Source organism: Podarcis melisellensis, assembly GCF_964234715.1.
Source record: "Podarcis melisellensis genome assembly, chromosome: 2".
Lineage (NCBI taxonomy): Eukaryota > Metazoa > Chordata > Lepidosauria > Squamata > Lacertidae > Podarcis > Podarcis melisellensis.
Genome location: NC_138529.1, coordinates 74,679,582 through 74,699,311, shown reverse-complemented (window position 1 = coordinate 74,699,311; position 19,730 = coordinate 74,679,582). Strand labels below are relative to the sequence as shown.

The window sequence follows — 19,730 nt, the reverse complement described above, 5'->3', positions numbered from 1 at the left end:
CACAGGTGTGCAGGGGTGCATGGAGGACGGGAGCAAAACTAACCCCTCAACACCCCACTGCTTTGATTCCCTCCCCAGTCCAGCTCCAACAGTGGAAGTGATCTATCCGGGGGGTGGGGTAGTGGTTGCACTCCAATGAGTAAACAAAGTTTCCACCCATACTGACAAGTGCATGTTTAACAAACACGTGCACATTTGGTTTGGCTGCCCTTCCCATGTGCTGGTCTCCCCACTTCTGAAAATTGTCTACTACAGCTCTAACATTCTTCTAGAGAAGTCAAGAGCAGTGGCCAGCAGGCACAAAAACTTTGCAATACTGCCCCAATGATTTTGACTCCCTGAAGAAGCTTTTTGTTGGCCTTTTCAGACTTCAAGGAGGGAGTCCATCCAAGCAGTCATAGTTTGCTATTGATACTGAAGCAATCTGGGGTTTGTTATCTATGGTTTTTAGGTCCTTCACACAGTTGCTTGGCAGTAAGTCTTATTGCTTAATGATTTTTGCACTGATTGTGTTAGCTGCCCTGAACAGCTAATTACGCCAAGGCCAGACATAAACTTTTCTTTTTCAGTTGTTTCCCATAGTGGGTACATGTGCTTTTATAACAACCTTCTGCCTTTTATAACAACTGTCAACAAGCCTGCATTTCTAGAGATTGCGCCCATAGTGTCTGCATACTTTGGAGAGGACTCTAAATCCTTTATAAGGGCTAAAGTAGACATGACACTGAGGACACGTTTCCCACTGCGATCCCAATTATCAGCCCACCAGGGGATGCTATTAGCATTTCTGAAAATTACATGTTGAATGCAAGCACATGCTTAACAAAATGTCTAATTAGGTTCTGAATTGAATGCTTTGATCTGGTTCAGATAATCAAATTCTGGCCTGTGATCCTGGTCTGTTAAATGACATTAAGTCCCAAATGGGCTAGATTTTTGTACTTTGCTTTTACAACATCTTGTTGTTTCTCTGCACAAAAGTTGCTTTATACAGAGCACATGGGGGGTGGGGGTACAGATCACTGGATTACAGCTATGAGTCCTAAGGAAATGCTGTCAATTTAAAGGAACAGACTAAAATACTGCATGGGCCAATGAGCTGCTATAGATCTGATAAAGCATACAGAAAAAACACAGGAGGAAAAAGATAAATTATCACTTCAAAACACAATGGCGGCATCCTCAATTGTCTCCTAATTCCTCCTGAAATTCAAAGGTATCTTAATAAATTCTTAGTCTAATCCAGGCTGTTTTTCTTGTAGACCAGGAAGACAACACTGAACACTTAGGAGATGCTGCCTGCATGGAGGAAATAAAAGTTGCTACTTTTCCCCCATTCCTCTTTTCTCAAGCTGCTGCCTTTTAACACATTTCCTGCACATGAGAAGGAAGGAACCAGACCACACCACTGCTTTATTTCCTGTGCACTTGAAGAGGAGGTGCTTTTTAATCAAAGGTCTTCCTTGCTTGACTCTCAGAGCTATGTCAAGAAGGGCTCACCCATTACACCTTTTGTGCCATAAGCTCCGTGTTCGAGTGTGGGGTTTTAGGAGCCCATATTTCACCACTGAATTAGAGAAAACGGCAACTGGGTTTTCCATGGAATGCCATTTGCTCTGGTACAGCATTAAAATGAGTGTCTTCCTGTGGAAAGTGCCAGGGCAAAATTTTAAAGCGCTGCTTCGACACAGAGCTTTAAAACATAGTGCAAAAGGAAGTCTGGGTGAGCCTGTAGTTGAAAGCAAGATAGATACAATTATGCTAGACATGGAATTTCGTATTAGATACCAAGCTGATTAAAAAGTACTAACTTTTTTATATAATCATTTTTATTACTTTTACATATAATCACATTGCATAACATCTTGACTAACATCTTGACGCTGCCCATTTCATGAAGAACCTGAGGCTCTAAAGATCTTTCTAAAGATTGTAGCCATGGGGAAATAGGGCCATAACTCAGTGGCTGAACACATGCCATGCAGAAGTCTCCAGCTTCAGTTCCAGGAAACTCCAGGTAGAGCTGGAAGAGATCCCTGCCTGGATCTCTGCAGATCCACTGCTAGTCAGTGCCAGTAGTTCTGAGCTAGAGGGATCAATGGTCTGATCTGGTATAAGGCAGCTTCCTATATTCCTATTATAGCAGCATATACATTAGTTGATGAAGCTTGGTCTGTCTCAATATCATCATCACCATCATCAATTAAATATTCAAAGTGGGGAGCCAGGGGTTCAATTTAAAGAGCAATTGGCAGGAGCAAGTTAAACCTTTCCTACAGTCCATTTCGTATTATTTTGAACCCAGGATGCTTAGGAAAAGAGAAATAGTTTCACTAAAACATGCATTTTACTTCTGACAGACAGGGGTATTGAAAGCTTTGGTGGCTCCCAAAGAGAGGTATCCCAAGGATGAAATCCTGCAAAAGCAATCACTATGGCTGGGTGGTGTCCCCTCCCCCCACCATATGGTCCCTGTGGGTGCACATGCACCCAGTAAGGCTTTCCCTGGCATCCATGAGAAAACCTGAACCCACAGAAACAAAAACTGGCTGGTTGACCGGAGGCTTTCTTCTACCTGCCACTGCTCTTCTCTCCTTACTTACTTCTTTCTCTCTGATTGGAATTCCTTCCCTTGGAAATTCTGGCCAGAGTAAAGGAGACAATGAGCTATGGTGGATGTGGTTTGTGAAATGGGAAATGTGTGGGTGTGAAATGCAAGTGGCTATGGGTGCCATGCGGGGAAAGGGGTGGGGGGAGATGAAACAGAGGAGACTGTTTTGGCAAAGAAGCAAGACCCAGAGGCTTTCTTATTTTGTAGAGACGGGGGGGGGAGACAGAAGATGCAGGTATTCCTTGTTTTTAGCAGCAGCAAAGCCATCATACTTCCCACCCAGCTTTGTAGGGAGGGGTTGGAAATCTTCTCAGGGATCTACTCTGTAAAGGCCCCACAGAAGTGGGCTGACTGGCTGGGGAGCAGTTCTGCAACTCTCCCCAACTAAATAACTCAGTGAGGCAGAAGTACCTCTACACCTGTGGCTTTGCTCTCCTTCCCTCTTTGATCTACTTCACACCCACCCGACAGTATTTTCCCCTGTGGCGAGTATATGTCAAACCTATTGTGTGGGTTCAATTCATTGTGTAGGTTCAACTTGTGATCCATTCTTGACTGCCTTCATAAGCCCCTCTTTTAATTCGATGGTGGCTTGGAGGGGGGACGCCTTGTAAAATTCAATAAGGACAACGACCTGGATCAATGTTCTTTGCCATGGTGGCACTGGAAAGTGCTGGATAGGTGATTGTTTTACAATTCAGTCCATGAAAGACAGATATAATCTGAAAGTTGATGGTGGCTAGGGGACAACCTATGTGAAAATCATGCAAATGCTGCATAATAGCCATTTTGTGACTGGTGGTTTTTTCCCCATAATTCTGTATATACCTACAGAACAAGCTCCATTGAATATAATGAAACTTATTTCCAAGTAAAAATGCCAGCAACTGATCTGTGGGGTCCCAAAGAGCACAGTTTTGGCCAAATGCATTTTATACAAAGCCACAGGGAGTGGTCATTAGGACGTGTGGCATGGTGTCATCAGAATGCAGATGGCACCCAGTTCTGTTTTTTCTGCAACACTTGAATCAGGAGAGGCTGTGTGTGTCCTAAACTGGTGCCTAGATGAAGTCATAGGCTAAATGAGGACCAGTAAATCATGATACAACAGACCCTGTGGATGGGTGGTTGCCAAGTCTGGAAACTGTGTTGTGTAGTAGCCTGTAGGGGTTGCACTCACTCTGAAGCAACATATGAATGGTTCAGGAATCTTGTTATATCTACCACTGTCACAAGAGGTCCAAGTGACCTCAGCAGCTTTGAGCACCTATTACAAACTTTGCAAATGTTGGCAAACCAAGTACGGCACAACCATTCTTGGACAAGGATGGTCTTGCTGCATTGGCCCACACACACTGCTATCCTCGTGATTAAACTACTGTAGTGCACTTCATGCAGGAATACAGGGTTCAAAAGCTGCAGCTGGTGCATAATGCATCTGCTAGGGTGCTTGGTGGAACAACCAGCTTTACACATATTACACTGGGTGTTCAAAATCTGCACTGCCTGGTTACTAACTACCAAGCCAACTTCAAGGTTTTGCCTCTGCCATTTAAAGCTCTTGACTGCCTCCTGCAGTACAGATCCAGCTGAACTTTTAAGATCTTCCAAGGAGACCCTGCTGGCCATTCTGCAAACAGCAGATTGTCACTGTCTCCATGGTAGCACCCACCTTGGGCAATCTGTGAAGCAGAGACGGTAATGGCTTTCAATTGCCTCTTTAAGATGAACATGTTTACCCAAGCTTTCATGGGCTCTTACTCTTAATTATTTTTTTGAACAGTTTTATCTGTGACATGTGGTTGTGCACTATTTTTAGCTTGTATTTGTTTGGTTTTCAGGAAGTAGCATTTTTGTCGGTTTTATGTAAGCCACTTGGAGGTGCTATTGTATTAAGCGGTACAGAAATATAATAAATAAATAAATAAATAAATACACAAATCTCCAACCAACCATTCATCGCAGGAGCACAGAAAATACTTCTCCACCAGCACTGCAATAGAAGGCCTTACACTATTGGTCCTCTAGCCATAGTTAGGAGATCAGAAATGAGCTGCAGGCTTACATGCTACCCTCTCCTGTGGTTATTCCCCTTCCTTGATCAATATTAATATTGGGGTAGTGAATGTTATTTCTGCACTGATGTTAATCATGGTAAAGAGGCCAGCACTGCTGCATTATGTACTGGCTACAGTAAAACTTTCAGATAAGGACTAAAGGAGGAGTGTCATGGGCCAGAGATCACTCTGCACAACCAGTGGTGTAGCATAGGAGCACGTAGCCCCGGGCATATTTTCTGGAGGAGGAGTGACCAGGAGCCCCCACAACAGGTTCCCATCAGACCCTGGCTCTGGAACTGCGGAGGCAGCTTCTTTCAATGGAGCTCTACTTCTGGGTCACGTCTGACCCGGGGCAAAGTGCAGTCAGTGGCAGAGAGTTGTCACCCCTCTCCTGGGCGGGGATGTGCCACATGCAGCTCCTCCACAGCGGAGAGAAGCTGTGGGTGTGAGGTGAGCCACAGCCGGCTCCATTTGTGCCCTGCCTCCCTCAGAGCGTGCCCCAGCCCCTGGCCTGTGTTTGGACACGCTCCACCACAGTGCACAACTAAACAGCCTTGTAATGCTCAAAGCCACATTTCTGCCCAAGATTACGACTCCAACTTAGTTGCTAAAATGCCATAGAAGTCCATCACAGTACTTTCACTTATAAAGTATCTGGTTACTTATACCGTATAAAAGATCGAATAGGCTGCTCGGGATAGTTACATGGGTGTTGATGAACACTCCTTTATCAACTGAAGAAATCTTTTCACAGTGAAATGATCTCATACCACTCATGCAGTTTTAATCTCTAGGAGCGTAGGTGTATTGGAAGGAAAGGGAGACCTTTCACTCCCTTCTATACTGAATGGCAGCCACTCTCTAGGTTACAGGCTGTTCAGAGCTCTGCATGGAAATGTTGGGGATCGAACCCTACATTGAACCTGTGCTATATGCCCCTGAGCTGCGAGTGTTCCCTCTGGAATCACTTTTCACAGCCTCACAAACTAAGGCTTAAAATGTTGCAGTCGTCCCACAAAAGGAAAATTATATGTTAAGAATTAGATAGTGTTGTCGCAGATATAGGCTCAGAGGCCTGTTGCATTAAATGGCTTCAAGAACGGTCTCAGAAAAAAATATGTAAAAATGATTCCAGTATGCAGCCAAGGTCAAAGATTAGTGACATCTGAAAGGCTACAAACTTTGCAAGTTTTACAGTCAAGGTTATGCTGTATAAAGCACAGTCATATAAAGACAAACAGTCTTGCAACCTTGGAATTGACATGATACAATTTTTCATTCCTGAAACAGATAAAAAAAAAACTGCAAGCCCTTTTTATGGGGGGCGGGCACAGGGAGTGCAAGCAAAGGCAGCACAAATAAACAGTGGGGGGAATTCAATGTAACACTAAGCATATTGCTTCATCAGCACAAACAGATGAAACAAACTACCCTGTCCGACCCCACATCCCACCCTGTTCCAGTGGTTCTCAAGACCCTCCACCAAGTCAATTTGTGGGGCACAGGAAGAGGAAGGGTGGAAGCCCCATTGAGCTAATGGAAGTCCTGGTGCAATGAAGTTGCTACATAACTAACTTAGATTCATTCACTTCATTGGACCTTCTGTGAGGGCTAGGTTGACTACAGCCCAGAGTTTACCATTTGCAAACAGAATCTAGGTTGATGAATAACTGGGCTAATATACACACTGGGTACTTCCACTGTATGCACACACCATGGTAAGTTATGGTATTACAAATTTAATATGAATAAATAAGCCTTTAATTTTGAGTGACAAACCACCAGTTTTTTCTCTAATGGCCAATGAGACTAGAGAAACATACTTGAGTACTTCCTTGTGTAGAATGTTGGGTTGTCCCTCCCCTTTTCAGTGGTAACAACTTACCGGTAATTTGTTAAAAAGAACAGATATCAAAATGTTCTGCTCAGCTACAAACAATGCACTAGTTCAAGAAGTATAGAGCAGAAGGCAACAGCATGAAATGTATATTTATTTAGTGGCAGCAGTGTGCAAAAAAAGCTAAACAAATGTATGTCCCTTCTAGAAAATATTGTTTTGTGTTAATACTTGGATTCCTTTAGCCTTTCTTAAAGGCCCAACCTTTAAGGGAAGAGAATGTACTTTATCTTGACTTTTGCATTATTTACAGTGCACTTGAATACACTGTGCAATGAGACTTGCCTCCAGGTAAATGAATACATAATTATAGCCTTAGTCCATCCTGCTACATCTACCGACAAATATTTTTTGCTTTTTTTATTTAGTAGCATAATATTATCTGAGATATCATCGCTTCTCGGCCTTTTGGCTACGAGCAAGTGTAGTATCTGAGAATTGTAAAAGTTTTCATCCTCTCTTTCCGCTTCCACAGGAAAGCTACTCCATGTTCTAATGCTCCCACAAATCAAACAAGTTTCCTTATATATAGCTCTTATTTTCTCTCCATTTGATATAGCTTTCTATGTTTATTTTTCTGTGGTGAGTTACTGCTTAACTTTTATCCTAAGCTGCCTTAAGCACTTTTTAAAAAACAGAAACACAGCCTATAAATCTTTTAAATACAAATACCTTTGTTGCTATAACTGTTTTTGTGCCCTTCACTATCAACACTTCTTTTTTTAAAAAAATGTTTTTATTAAATATTTTCTTGGGTTACAAAAGTACACACATAACCTCTGTTTTCAGATCACAGACCCTGGTTTTGATTTGTTCAAACACCAGCAACTACTCCTTAAGCCCTTAGGCTTCAGCCTTTGGTTTAAAGTGTGTATTTGCCCCTGCAGCAAAAGTCCATGACAACCTTTTAAACAAAAACAAAATTCTTCCCTTTATGCTGAGTTCCCTCAACCCCACTTCTGCACAAGATCATCAACTGCTCCTTTCATAGCCTCAATTCTTCTATAATGGAAATTTCCTGTGTTATAAAAAGCTGTGTTGGGAACAACGTAAATCATGGATGGGGAAGCATATGAGAAAAGTGGGAGGTGCTCCACCAAATGTGCTGGGAAAGGGAGAAAGGGTGGCTTCCCACTACCATGGGCATCACGGAAGCACAAAGCATAAAATCCCACTTTGCAGCTTCTTTCAGTCTTTTCCATGAAACCCTCAGTTAATCTTCAGGGGCCTCTAATCTCCTGTGCCTTCACACCCCACCTTTTAAAACAAACAAACAAACAAACAAACAAACAAACACAAACAAACCCTTTGCTCACAGAGCAGCTTTACATCTGAAAGGCAGCCTAGATTGGCATATGTGCATCTATACGTATGAAGTAGCATATGTAACATGTGTCCATGCCATTCTTCATTTCAAAACTGCAACAAAGCCCATGGATGTTTAACTACTGTTAATGGCGACACCTACCACCCTTTTCTCTTCCTTCCCACTGTTCTCTGCACAGCAAAATGTTTAGCACAGGCCTGCATTATTTGGGGCCCTGAGGAGCTGAATGCAGGCCCCCAACCATGCCCCTAAGACTTGCCAGGTGCTCACCAACTCCCTTGCTTTTGAAATTCCTGGCAACAAAAGTCCGGTGGTTTTAGTGGGAGGGTGTGTATTTTAGGGCTGGAAAACCTTTGGCCTTCGAGGTGTACCTGAACTGCGAGTCCCATCATCCCTGACCATTGAGAATGATGGCTAGGGCTGATGGGGGTTGGAGTCCAAAAGCACCTGGAAGGCCAAAGGTTCCCCAGCTCTGTTTTATGGCAGAGGCAGGCAGATGGTGACACCAGAAATGCAAAGCCTGGCCCCCCAGGAAGGCCTATAGGGGCTAACAAGGCACAGCATGCTTTGACTTATACTAATTACACATTGGGTTGTACTATGTGTGCTTTCTTTGTGTAGTAGTTGTTATACAAAAAAGCAGGAAGTTTACTGAGCTCCTGATCAGCTGTGTTTAGCTTAGGACCACAACTTACACATTTCTGCTTTAGCTTTTAAGTGCCTCTAGCCATATACATAAACAAATTTTTTTTTTTAACTTTCTTTTTTTATTTTATTTTACTGTTTATTAAATTTTTTACACAATCATACAATCATCTACAAACCGCGGCAAAACATACAATAGGGGGTCAAAAAAGCAAAGAGGAAAGAAAAAAAAAGAACAAAATAAAAAAGATAAAAATAAAAATAAAAAAAAGAGAAAAGGCACAAGAAAAACAGAAAAAGAAAGAGGAAAGAAGAAAACCAAAACCAAAAGAGGGTAATAAAACATCGTTCCGTACACTGTGACTTCCATCCTTCCCGGTTTGGGTTGTACAATCCTTATAGTTTACTCGCTGATTACATTATCATTACCAATATTCAAACATTACAGGTTTTAAATTCCATCCACTGAGATTTTCAACATTCCATAAGTCACTTCATAAACAAATTTTTTAAATGCCCAGAACAAACTTAGTTGGTCTCTAAGGTGCTATTGGAATTTCCCCCCCTTTTTTTAAATTTATTTCGACTGCGTCAGACCAACACGGCAACCTACGTGAATCTAGCCAAATACATTCATCTCCCTTTTACTGGAAGTCACCATGTACATCGGTACCTGTTGCTCATCTTCTTCACACTGCCTAAATTTAGAGTGTAACTTTAAGCAACTGTATTAATAAGTTTGTGTGAAACACCTCTTGGTCAAGTAACTTCTTCCTCAACTGTTAGTTCCTTCAGAGGAAGAAGAAGAAGAAGAAGAAGAAGAAGAAGAAGAAGAAGAAGAAGAAGGTGCTTCCTCCTTTTCTTCCTCTTCTATAATGGCCTTGTGTGAACCACTCTGGTCTAACCTTGCCTGCCTCACCATTGTTGCCCAAGTCCCCTCTACTCCATTCCTAGGATTTCAGTTGCCTGCTTCAAAATCTACTGCACCTCTCCTAGCAAGGGCAACCCTGTCATAAAGTGACATACAGCAGATTACTTTGGTCTCAGTACTGGAACACAAAAGCCTCCTACCTCCAACATTTGTGTCTTGCCTCCCCATTTTATAGGCTTGGGACAGATAACTGCAGGGAGCAGAGATTTTTTTACTTCCAACGCTTAGCTTATATTATCCCCCAATTAGCTCGAAGCCAGAGTGGAATGGGCAGTTTTCGTAAAACAAACAAACAAACAAACAAAAACATTTGTCTGAAACTACTGCTAATGCTCAAACCTTAGCTATCTTTTATTTATGACAAGAAGTCTTATTTATAAAGATCTTGAGGTGCAGACACGCAATTCTGAAACGCAGCAGACCTAGTCGTAATAGACAATCGGGTGTTAACCGCTCCCCCCCCCCCACGCCAGTCTGGGAATACGAAAAGCGGATTTTGGTGAGGCCGGTGGCAGTGACACTTGAGAACAAGCTCACAAAAGAGGCCTCGGAGGTTTTAAGAAAGCAAAAACAAAAACCGGGAGATTCAGACACATACACGCACGATGAGCCCCGAGTGGGGCCTCGGCGAAGCCCGAACCAATTGAGAACGCCCCTTAATCAAACATGAGAAGGAAAACAGGTCTCTCCTCGCCTCGACAGCCCTGGATGTCTGCTCAATGCATCTCCTTTCTTAGAGGTTGCCCAGTGTCCGAGAAGGGCGCCTTCTTTAGCCTCCCCCCTGCTTGTCATCCATAGCGGATGCGCAGAGCACCGCCGAGCCGCCACCAGCTGGTTCTTGATGGCTGAAACGCAGAGCCGGCCACTTCTGCGCCTCCCCGCTGCTGACGCCTCGGCTCCCCCTCGGAGGAACTTCTCCCGGGGCAACCCGCCAGCAACCCGCTCCTCGTCCCTCTTCCCTTCCCACCATTGTTGACGCCAGGCAGGCAGGCAGGCAGGCAGACAGCCCTCGCCCCCCTCCTCCTCCGCCTCCAGGGTCTCAGAGAAGTCCCCCTCAACTTCGTAGCGCGTCACTCACCGCCGGGCACCAGGAGAAAGAGCGCCAGGAAGGCGCAGGAGGTCAGGAAAGGGCTCCGGGCGCAGGCCATCCTCCTCCTCCTCCTCCTCCCCTCAGTCAGCCCGCGAGCAGCTGCCACAGACCCACCGGGACGACTCCGCGCCTCACAACTGAGTGGCTCGCGTTGCCCGAAAGCGAAGAGCCACGGCCACGCCTCCTCCCGCCCCCTCCTCCTCCGGCTGCTTTTGCTTCAGTTGTCCCTGCGGGCGCCTGAGCGAAATGGGAGTTCCGCGGCGGCGGCCGCCGTCCTTTTGCCGGCACCTCCCTCCTGCTTCTGCTTCAGGGCTGGCTCCTCCCTACCAGGTGGTCATTTCCCCGAGGGCCATGAATGAAGAAGCCCCAGAGCATGTGCAGAGCCTCTCCGTCGCCCCCCAGCGCCGCCCAACTTGGAGGTGTGTTCCCACACCTCTGGGATCAACAGCGCTATTCTGTGCCTGCTTCCCGGGAAGGAAGCCCCACTGTGTTTGGTGAGATTTACTCCCGTGTAATCGTGTATAGCGGGAGGTGGGGCAACCTGTCGCCCTCCAGATGTTGCGCTTCATCTTTGCCCATCATCCCTGAGCATCGGGGGTGCTGTCTGGGACTGATGGGAGCCGGAGTTCAAGAACACAGGTTCTCCATACCTGCTATGTAGGACTGCAACCTAAAAGTCCCAAGATCCAGCTCTGACAACGAACTTCTTCCTTACAACCCCTGTTGTGTTTTTTTCCCTTTTCCTTTTCCTTTAAAGGAAATCAATTACTGGAGCTCCCAGGGCTGAGACCTGCCTTGGAAGGAATCTCCTCTGGCCAGAAAGTTCTGCTCCTTAATCCCAGTTTGTGCAGGATGTCTGTAACTGACCAATGGCAAGAAATCATTCTTCATTCCAGATAGGCGGGGTAGAAATAATAATATATCATCACCGTCCTCCTCCTCCTCCTCCTCCTCCTCATGTACTACTTTATTGTTATCCCACTTGTGTTGGGGCCCCCCAAGGTTCAACCAGTCAGTTTACAACCAGCCTTTAGTGTGGAGGTTGGAATGGGAATAGAAGAAGTAACACTGATAAGAAGGCATCATGTTTAGCCCTTCTGTAGCCCACATTTGATTCAAAGATGTGCGATGATTCTGGATTCTATCACATAATCCTGCTTTTCTTGGGCACACACAGAAACCACAGGTGACCAGGTATCACATCAGCATCTTGGACAACCAAATAGGGGCCTGGGGCTAAAAATGATATTGGCAATTGCTAGGAGGCAAAGGAGGTAACTAGGACACAAATTTTCTCCCCTATTGGCTGCTTTTAAATTGTTGAGGATCTTGGGGAACTACTTTTTGATTTGTCTGCCTGTTGTAGCAATTGTAATATGCTGTGCAAGATGGTGGATGATTAATTGTATTTTTGGAGCTTTTATTTCTTAGAATGTATTTTATTCTACTGAAATATGAATTCCTTAGAATTCAATGTGTACTTAATTTATGCAGGTTGCTTGCAGGTTATCTCAAATTAAAGCGGTGCAATACGTTCCCGTTGGTATGAAGAACAGGATGTTGGCTCTCAACGGATGGCCTTTGGAGGATGAGGAAATGGCCTGTCCCTGTTCTCTGGGCTGATGTTTTCCTTCCCTTTGTTGGTCATCAAGAAGTGTTTGCAAAGAAATGACAGTTTGGAGAAAGGCAAACCGGGAACAGACAGAAAACAACTTTAACAGTAATCTATTCATCAGTTGTATGATTAACTGATTACAGTTTAATGGCTTGTACCCATGGATATAATCCTACATTACACATGGGCAGAGCAATTCAAAAGGAGTGTGGCTCCTAACCTCCCCCTTTCTGACAGTTTTATTGTCATCAGGAATATACAGTATAAACTAGGCCAGCTTCAGGGCTGGTGTTGAGTGTGTCCTTCATTCCAAGGTGTGTGTTGGGGGAGTGGCATGCTCCTGCAGCACATCCTTTTGGGTGAGTCAAGAGGGGCAGCCTCCTGATGGATGAAGCCTCTCTCTTTCAGGATGGGCCTCACCGTCCGCAGAAAGGGAGGCCCAGAGGATCCTCTGGTCTCTGCGATCCCTCCCAGGGACTGCAGCCTAGCCCATTTAACTGTCTTTCTTATTTCTGTAAATGTGTAGAAGTTGGTAGGATTCCACAACAGTGATCAGAAGGAAAGATGCCACGGTCTCTTGCAGGTCCTGCCAGCTTTTTCCTCATCAAAGCTATTTTGTCTGGAAATGCAACACCTTATTTTTTTTACATGTGGAAAATTAATTACCTATTTATTGTTCATTGGAATTGTTTCCCTTTTCAGCATGAGCTTCTATGCTAGCAAAATGACGTTTGTGGCAGGATGCCACATTTCTTAGCCTTGTTACTACATGCTAAACTTAAGAATATATTGCTGAATTTCCTCCTTTGTTCCCTCACAATAAATTGCACACTGCTGCAGGCCACACCTGCTCATTACCAAAGAGAAGCAGAAACGGAAGGGCATGCCAATTGCAATGCCAGTGGGAGAGGTTTACAATAAATAAAAACTTTGCAGTGAGGAAATGGATGATGACATTTCCTTCATGTGACCACTTTCGCACGCCCTCTTTGTACATCTAGTCTAGCAGTGGTGGCACCTGTGTAGGTGTGGACTCTGAGACACTTTTATTACAGGTCCACCTTTCCAATTACTTCTTGGTGGATAGAACTGCTGTCTTTTTTTTACAGGTAGACCTGACATCCAGACAACTCTGCTGAAGTCCTCCGTTCTTTCATCCCACCCAGCATTCAATTGAGCTGCTGCTGCAAGTAACTTCATAGCAACCCCCCAACACACTGCATTTCCATAAAACAACCCAACCCAGCAGGATAACAACAATGGAAAACACTTCAGGGTTGTCAAGCACTATTCAAGTCCCACCCCCACCCCACCCCACAGCCCTTCACATAGCAAAATATGTTACTGTTCAGGATCCATGATCCCTCAACCACAGATCCACCACCTACAATATGATATAACAAAGATGGGCTTTATATGTGATTTCGGTAACAGCAGAGTAATTTTTGTAATGCTACAATTTTATTTACCGGTAATACAGTGGTACCTCGGGTTAAGTACTTAATTTGTTCCAGAGGTCCGTTCTTAACCTGAAGCACCACTTTAGCTAATGGGGCCTCCTGCTACCTCCGCGCCACCGGAGCCTGATTTCTGTTCTTATCCTGAAGCAAAGTTCTTAACCTGAAGCACTTTCTGGGTTAGCGGAGTGTGTAATAACCTGAGGCGTATGTAACCTGAAGCGTATGTAACCCGAGGTACCACTGTGTGAAATAAGTAGGAAAGATGAAAACCCTTGTTTTTGTCACTACCTTTTTGTTTATGAACTGAAGCACTTCTGCCCAGTCACAGCTAGCTAAACTCCTGGGCACCTGAATTGTTTTCTATGGGGCAGCAATCACTTCTTCAATAGGGAAGATTAGCATAAAAGATTATAAACCAAACCCAAAAGTCTCTTCAATAGAGATAATGGGCGTTTCAACTCTAGGCTTCAGCTTCATTAACATGTGATCCGCTTTCCTAAATGTCAATAATTGCTGTGACTCATTTATTGTCTGGAAACACTGAGAAGTGCGATCAGGCTAGTTTTTCACAAAACAAATGACAAGATTAGTGCCTTTGCTCCACACCTCCTTTCTACAAATAGTAGAAAATTCCTTACAAATGCTAGGTACCCAAATATCTGAAGAAGTGTGCATGCACACGAAAGCTCATACCAAGAACCAACTTAGTTGGTCTTTAAGGTGCTACTGGAAGGAATTTTTTTTGTTTTGGCTAGGTACCCAAATGAGCCATGATATGTAGATTCCCAGCTTGGTTGCTTGCTTGCTTTTTTTTAAAAAAGGAATTGCATTGTTGCTTTTTGTAGATTGGGATGGGGAACCAGCCTGCACACATGCAGCAGGGTGGGGTCTTCCCCTTCCTGGGTTGCAAAGGTAGTGCCTGAACACTACTGTTTTCCTGCCATTGGGTTGAGAAAGGGTGTTGATTATTCAAGGCAGCAATTGCTCCCTCAATCTATGCACATACCATACATTTAAAGCACTTGACATCCTCAAAAGAATCTGGGAGCTAGTTTGTTAAGGGTGCTGGGAATCTTAGCTATGTGAGGGGTAAACTACAGTTCTGAGGTTTCTTTGGGGGCAGTCATGTGCTTTAAATGCATGGTGTATGCACAGCCTTCAAATATAGCTATGTATGTGTAGCAAGGGAGGCTTCTCTTCTTCATCAGGAATGATAACCCATATACAGGAGGAGATGATAGGAAGAAAGAAATTATCCAGTGGCCAGTCTTGAAAGTTTTTATTTTGCTATATAAAATTAATTAAGAAGATTGAATCATTAAGGGTATTATATCTGATAGCTCCTCTGTTTAATTGTGAACTTGACCAAAGAAATAAAGGCCAGTTACTCTGCTGTCCTGTAAAAATAATGTTAAAGCTTCAAATATAATTCATTCAATTTGATAAACATGATAACTATTTTTCAAGCAGCAGTCAAAGAACGTGTTAGAGATAATTAACAGATGCCTGCTGGCCTGGAAATGTAAAAGCAAGGAATGACTCACTGTAAACTAAACGACTTTCCATTTTCCAAGCCCAGAAGTCAAAGCTTCGTTTGTAGTTCAGCTAAGCCCCTCCTTTCTACCACAACCTACTGCCTTCCCCCTGTGGTTATTTTTCTAGCCTGTTTCCCCAAGTTGAGAAACAACGTACATGCCAGCAGTGATTCATTTCGCAATTGGTAGAACTATGAAGAAGCAAATGAAGAACCATAATGTAACATTATGGAGGATTGCTGCTCTAAATGTGTTGTAAACTTTTTTTGCTTACTGGCTAAATCTTTGTTTTTTTTCTTTTTAGTGGTGAGGCCCCCTCCTCAAGTTACACTGGGAGGTGTCTAAAACTCCCCTATGTTATTTTTCCATTGAAAATCACCCACTTAAAATTGGTTATTTGCTGCAATTTTAAAAAGAATTGGGTCAGAAAAGAACCCACCACCACACAGCACAGTCCCAGTAGGGACCAGGGCTCCCCCCCCCAGCTGCTCTTTGTAAGCAAAGAAATTTGTCCAGTCACAAAGACATGATTCAAAAAGTAGTCACATCTAGCCTGACCCTCACATATCAACATATCAAGGCTTGCTTAGTTCTCAGATCTGACTTGTTCCGTTTCAGATTCACATAGCAGAAAAGAAAATCCTAGGACAGAGAAACAGTATCGAGTCAGAGAACACTAACCCTTCCCCTTTGACATTTTGATTTTCTGTGTGCATGATATTTCTATGTCGTAAATAAATCATGTGAGTCTGGAGTCTGAAGTAGTACAACCAGAGAATAGGTTTACTGTCTCATCTGCTGTTTTTCAGAACGAGGCCTAAAGCTGTAGCAGAAGCACTGCTATAAAACAGAGGTAGGAAACATCAGACCTGAGGGCCAGATTCAGCATTCCAGGCCTCTCCATCTGGCCCTGGGGGGGGGGCCCTCCCAGGCAACACCTCTTCCCAGTTCATATCCGCCATCACTAGCCTACACCCTACAGTGGTCCTATTGCGCAGCCTCCTTGAGTGCTTTTGCCTGTGTGAAATCGGCCTGAGCTGTGATAATGCCTCTTGTGTGGGGTGTGTGGCTGCTTGTAGAAACGTCAACTGTTAGTGTACAAAAGTAAATGTTATGCTAGTTGCTCCACCCACCACTGGCATGAGGTCTCGAGAAGGTTGCCTGTGATATAATATAGTCTTCAGGCTCAAAAATGTCCCTCATCGGTGATATATAAGCCTTTCCTACATCAAAGAATCTGCAGGAAAGATCCCACACCAATGAATAAATACTATAGGGAGGGAGGAATTCAACATTACACCGTTACAAACATTCTGCTAGCACAAGTGTTTCTGCTCTCCAAACTCATGCTGTTCTGTGGGGTTCTCCCAGCCACTATCACCCTGACACAATTTAGGAGGGTGTATGAGAGGAGGAAAGCCCCATTGCCATAATGGAAGTCCTTCTATTAGCGGGACCTGGGGACACAGCGCTGTGCTCTAAACCACTTAGCCTCTTGGGCTTGCTGATCAGAAGGTCAGCGGCTTGACCACTATGCGAAGGGTTGAGTACCCATTGCTCTGCCCCAGCTTCTGCCAACCTAGCAGTTCAAAAGCATACCAGTGGGAAGGTAAATGGCATTTCTGCACGCTCTGGCACTTGTCATGGTCCTCCATGTGCCAGAAGCAGTTTAGTTATGCTGGCCACATGACCCGGAAAGCTGTCTGTGTACAAACTCCAGCTGCCTTGGCCTGAAAAGCGAGATGAGTGCCACACCCCATATTCACCTTTGACTGGACTTAACTATCCAGAGGTCCTTTACCTTTACTAGCGGGACCAGTTAGTTGAATCCAGGCCATGATTCATGAATGGTGAAACATCACTCTTATTGCAGAGAAGCAAAACTCTGCACTTGGTGACAGTGTTGTAGTTAAGATTCCATCTGCTTAGCTAACTTCTCTATGCTAGGAGTGTAACCACATATGTTAAATGTTTTTAATAGTTTTCAATTCTTTTAATTAAGTTTTTATTGTACAGTACTTTAAATTGTACTGTTTCAGCATGTTGGTGCTTGCAACCCTAGGCTCCTTTGGAATAGCCTAATTAGTAATAATAACAAATGATACATGTAAATGTCTGTTACTGATGCAATTTTTAAATGAAAGGAATTTGAATGGAGAAGCAGCAGCAGGAGGAGGAAGAGGATGCGTAGCCCTTCCTCTCCTGCCAGCTGTTCTTCTTTTTAACTGCTCCAGCAAAGTGACTTTCCCCTTGTGAGCTTAAAAAAGCCATGTTATTATCTCTCCTGTGCCCAGATAGGTCACTGTTTTGTTGCAATTGCTCTGATTGTGGATGTTTTGTTCACTCTTAAATTTATATTGGCAACTTACACAGAAATGCATAGCTTACTTTGTAGCATCCTGTGTTAAATATCATGTATACACTCCTCAGCTGCTGCTTTTATAAGCTTATGGAGCATGACCCATGTTACCTGATTAAATAAGCCCCACCTGCAGGCTAGCAAACCCTGCCAATTTCCTCTTGGCTGCTTTTGGTGCTTGTGGAATTGCTTCACAAGCCTCCTTCCTTCTGGCGGCCTTCTCACTGTTTAGTGACACTGCCTTTATTCCCCAAACAGTGTAAGGGATTCAAGGCTGCCAACTGACAGAGAGTTGGGGACCCTGGATGGAACTGCTGTTGTGCAATTAACAGCAGCAACATCTGCAGAGATCAGCAAGCGAAACTGGAGCATCATCACCTGCTGTTGATATTTAATGCTGTTAAAGCTGAAGGAGCAGGAGCGGAACTTGGCAACCCCAAGATCTAACCTAGAATATAGCGCCTTATTCCCACTTTGTAGGGTGGGCAGCATGGATAGAAGATGCAAGGAAGAAGAAGGCTTATCTATCTTTAAAACACCTGGTGCAGAGCAATAGCCATCACAAACCTCCAGATGTGACTGGGTTACAACTCTCATCAACCTCAACCATAATGGCTGATTGTCAGGGACAATGGGAGCTGGAACTCAACAACATCTGGAGGGCACCATGTTGGATATGCTTGGTGTACAAGAAGGACTTTTGGTAGGTGCAGCTTTGCTTAGTTTGCAGAACAAGCTGCACCAGCCAAAGATGAAAGACATAGGGTGAGGAACCCTTTAGGCCACATCCCCATGGTGGGCAGGGTCAGCAGGCAGAACATTAAATGTGAATGTTCTCCTTTTGTAGTAATCTAGATTCTTCTGAAAGGAAGACTGTTTGCTGCATAGACTTTTGTTTTTAATAGGGAAGTTTTTAAAGAACATTAAAGAACACCCATTTAAAAATAAATGGGTATGTTTATGGCCACATTTTCTTACTACGCACCATTCAAGCATATAGGATTGTTGGGGTGGGGGGGAGACAGTATTCCTGTACCTGTAACAGCAGCGTGGCAAGCAGCAATTAAGCAATTAATTACAGCATGTAGGTGCATTTTCTGTACCGCAGGCTGAAAAAAGAGCTCGTGGGAGTGGTTGGGTGCAGGGATACCAAAAAGGAATGTCAAAAACATCAGAGTTATCAGTTCTAGTACTTTATTAAAGAAAGGTGTAGAGTTACAGCAGAGCAGCCTGCCAGGTCTCCCAGATCTAACAGATGGGGGATGGACATCGCAGCAAGGAGATGGCTTGCGCTCCCCCCAGCAGACATCCATACATTCTTTATCCACAAAGCAGTCTACATCACTTTGGCTAGGACTTCCCATCACGCTGCCTGACCAGATGAGGTCATAGGTGGCAAATACCCAAATCTTACAGATAGTTGTTCCCCTTTCTGGGTTCAAAGCACAGCACCCCAAGCCCCTAGATAAGGATACTATCAAAGCAAGCCAATTAGCCTATATCAGGGGTAGGCAACCTACGGCCCGTGGGCCCAATCACCTTATCAATCCAGCCCACGGACGGTTCGGGAATCAGCGTGTTTTTACATGAGTAGAATGTGTCCTTTTATTTAAAATGCACCTCTGGGTTATTTGTGGGGCATAGGAATCCATTCATCCCCCCCCCATATAGTCTGGCCCACCACATAGTCTGAGGGACAGTGGACCGGCCCATGACTGGAAAAGGTTGCTGACCCCTGGCCTGTATCAAAGTAAGTGAATATAAGCATATATGAGCTTATTGCTACAACAACTACCAATTAATTGTGGGGTTATCTTGACTACCAAGATGGCATCTGCAGAGCTTCCGGAACAGTTCATCTTTGGTTCAACACAATGCAGGTAGCTACGTACACACAATACTAGGAGTGGGGAACCTGTTGCCCACTTGCCAATCTTGGCCCACCAGATTCCCCATTGGTGCACAACACAATTTTGGACAAGCCACCCTCACCTGTCATAAACCTGAGCACATTCAAAGCACATTCTTCTCCTCTAGGGCACTGTAGCTTATCCCTCACAGAGTTACTAGCAACTCTTAGCAAATTGCTGTCCTAATAATAATAATAATAATAATAATAGCAGTAGTAGTAGTAGTATTTTGGCAGTGGTGGTGGTGGGGGAGGAATGTGTTTCCATTGTGCTTTAAAGGTACAGTGTAT

The 19,730-nt window shown here is 44.2% G+C and overlaps 2 protein-coding genes across 2 annotated transcripts in view; one reads left to right on the top strand and one right to left on the bottom strand.

Moving 5' to 3' along the window:
• The window catches only part of SHISA5 (shisa family member 5), a 40,678-nt gene extending 29,971 nt beyond the window's left edge, over positions 1 to 10,707 (bottom strand). Inside the window, exon 1 of the mRNA XM_081901254.1 lies at positions 10,550 to 10,707. Within this exon, the coding sequence (XP_081757380.1) occupies positions 10,550 to 10,619 (70 nt within the window). The 5' untranslated portion in view covers positions 10,620 to 10,707. The remainder of the gene's footprint in view (positions 1 to 10,549) is intronic.
• Positions 10,708 to 10,859: 152 nt separating this feature from the next.
• The window catches only part of LOC309364289 (uncharacterized protein), a 28,082-nt gene continuing 19,211 nt past the window's right edge, over positions 10,860 to 19,730 (top strand). Inside the window, exon 1 of the mRNA XM_081901236.1 lies at positions 10,860 to 11,055. Coding sequence (XP_081757362.1) covers positions 10,917 to 11,055 — 139 coding nt within the window. The 5' untranslated portion in view covers positions 10,860 to 10,916. The remainder of the gene's footprint in view (positions 11,056 to 19,730) is intronic.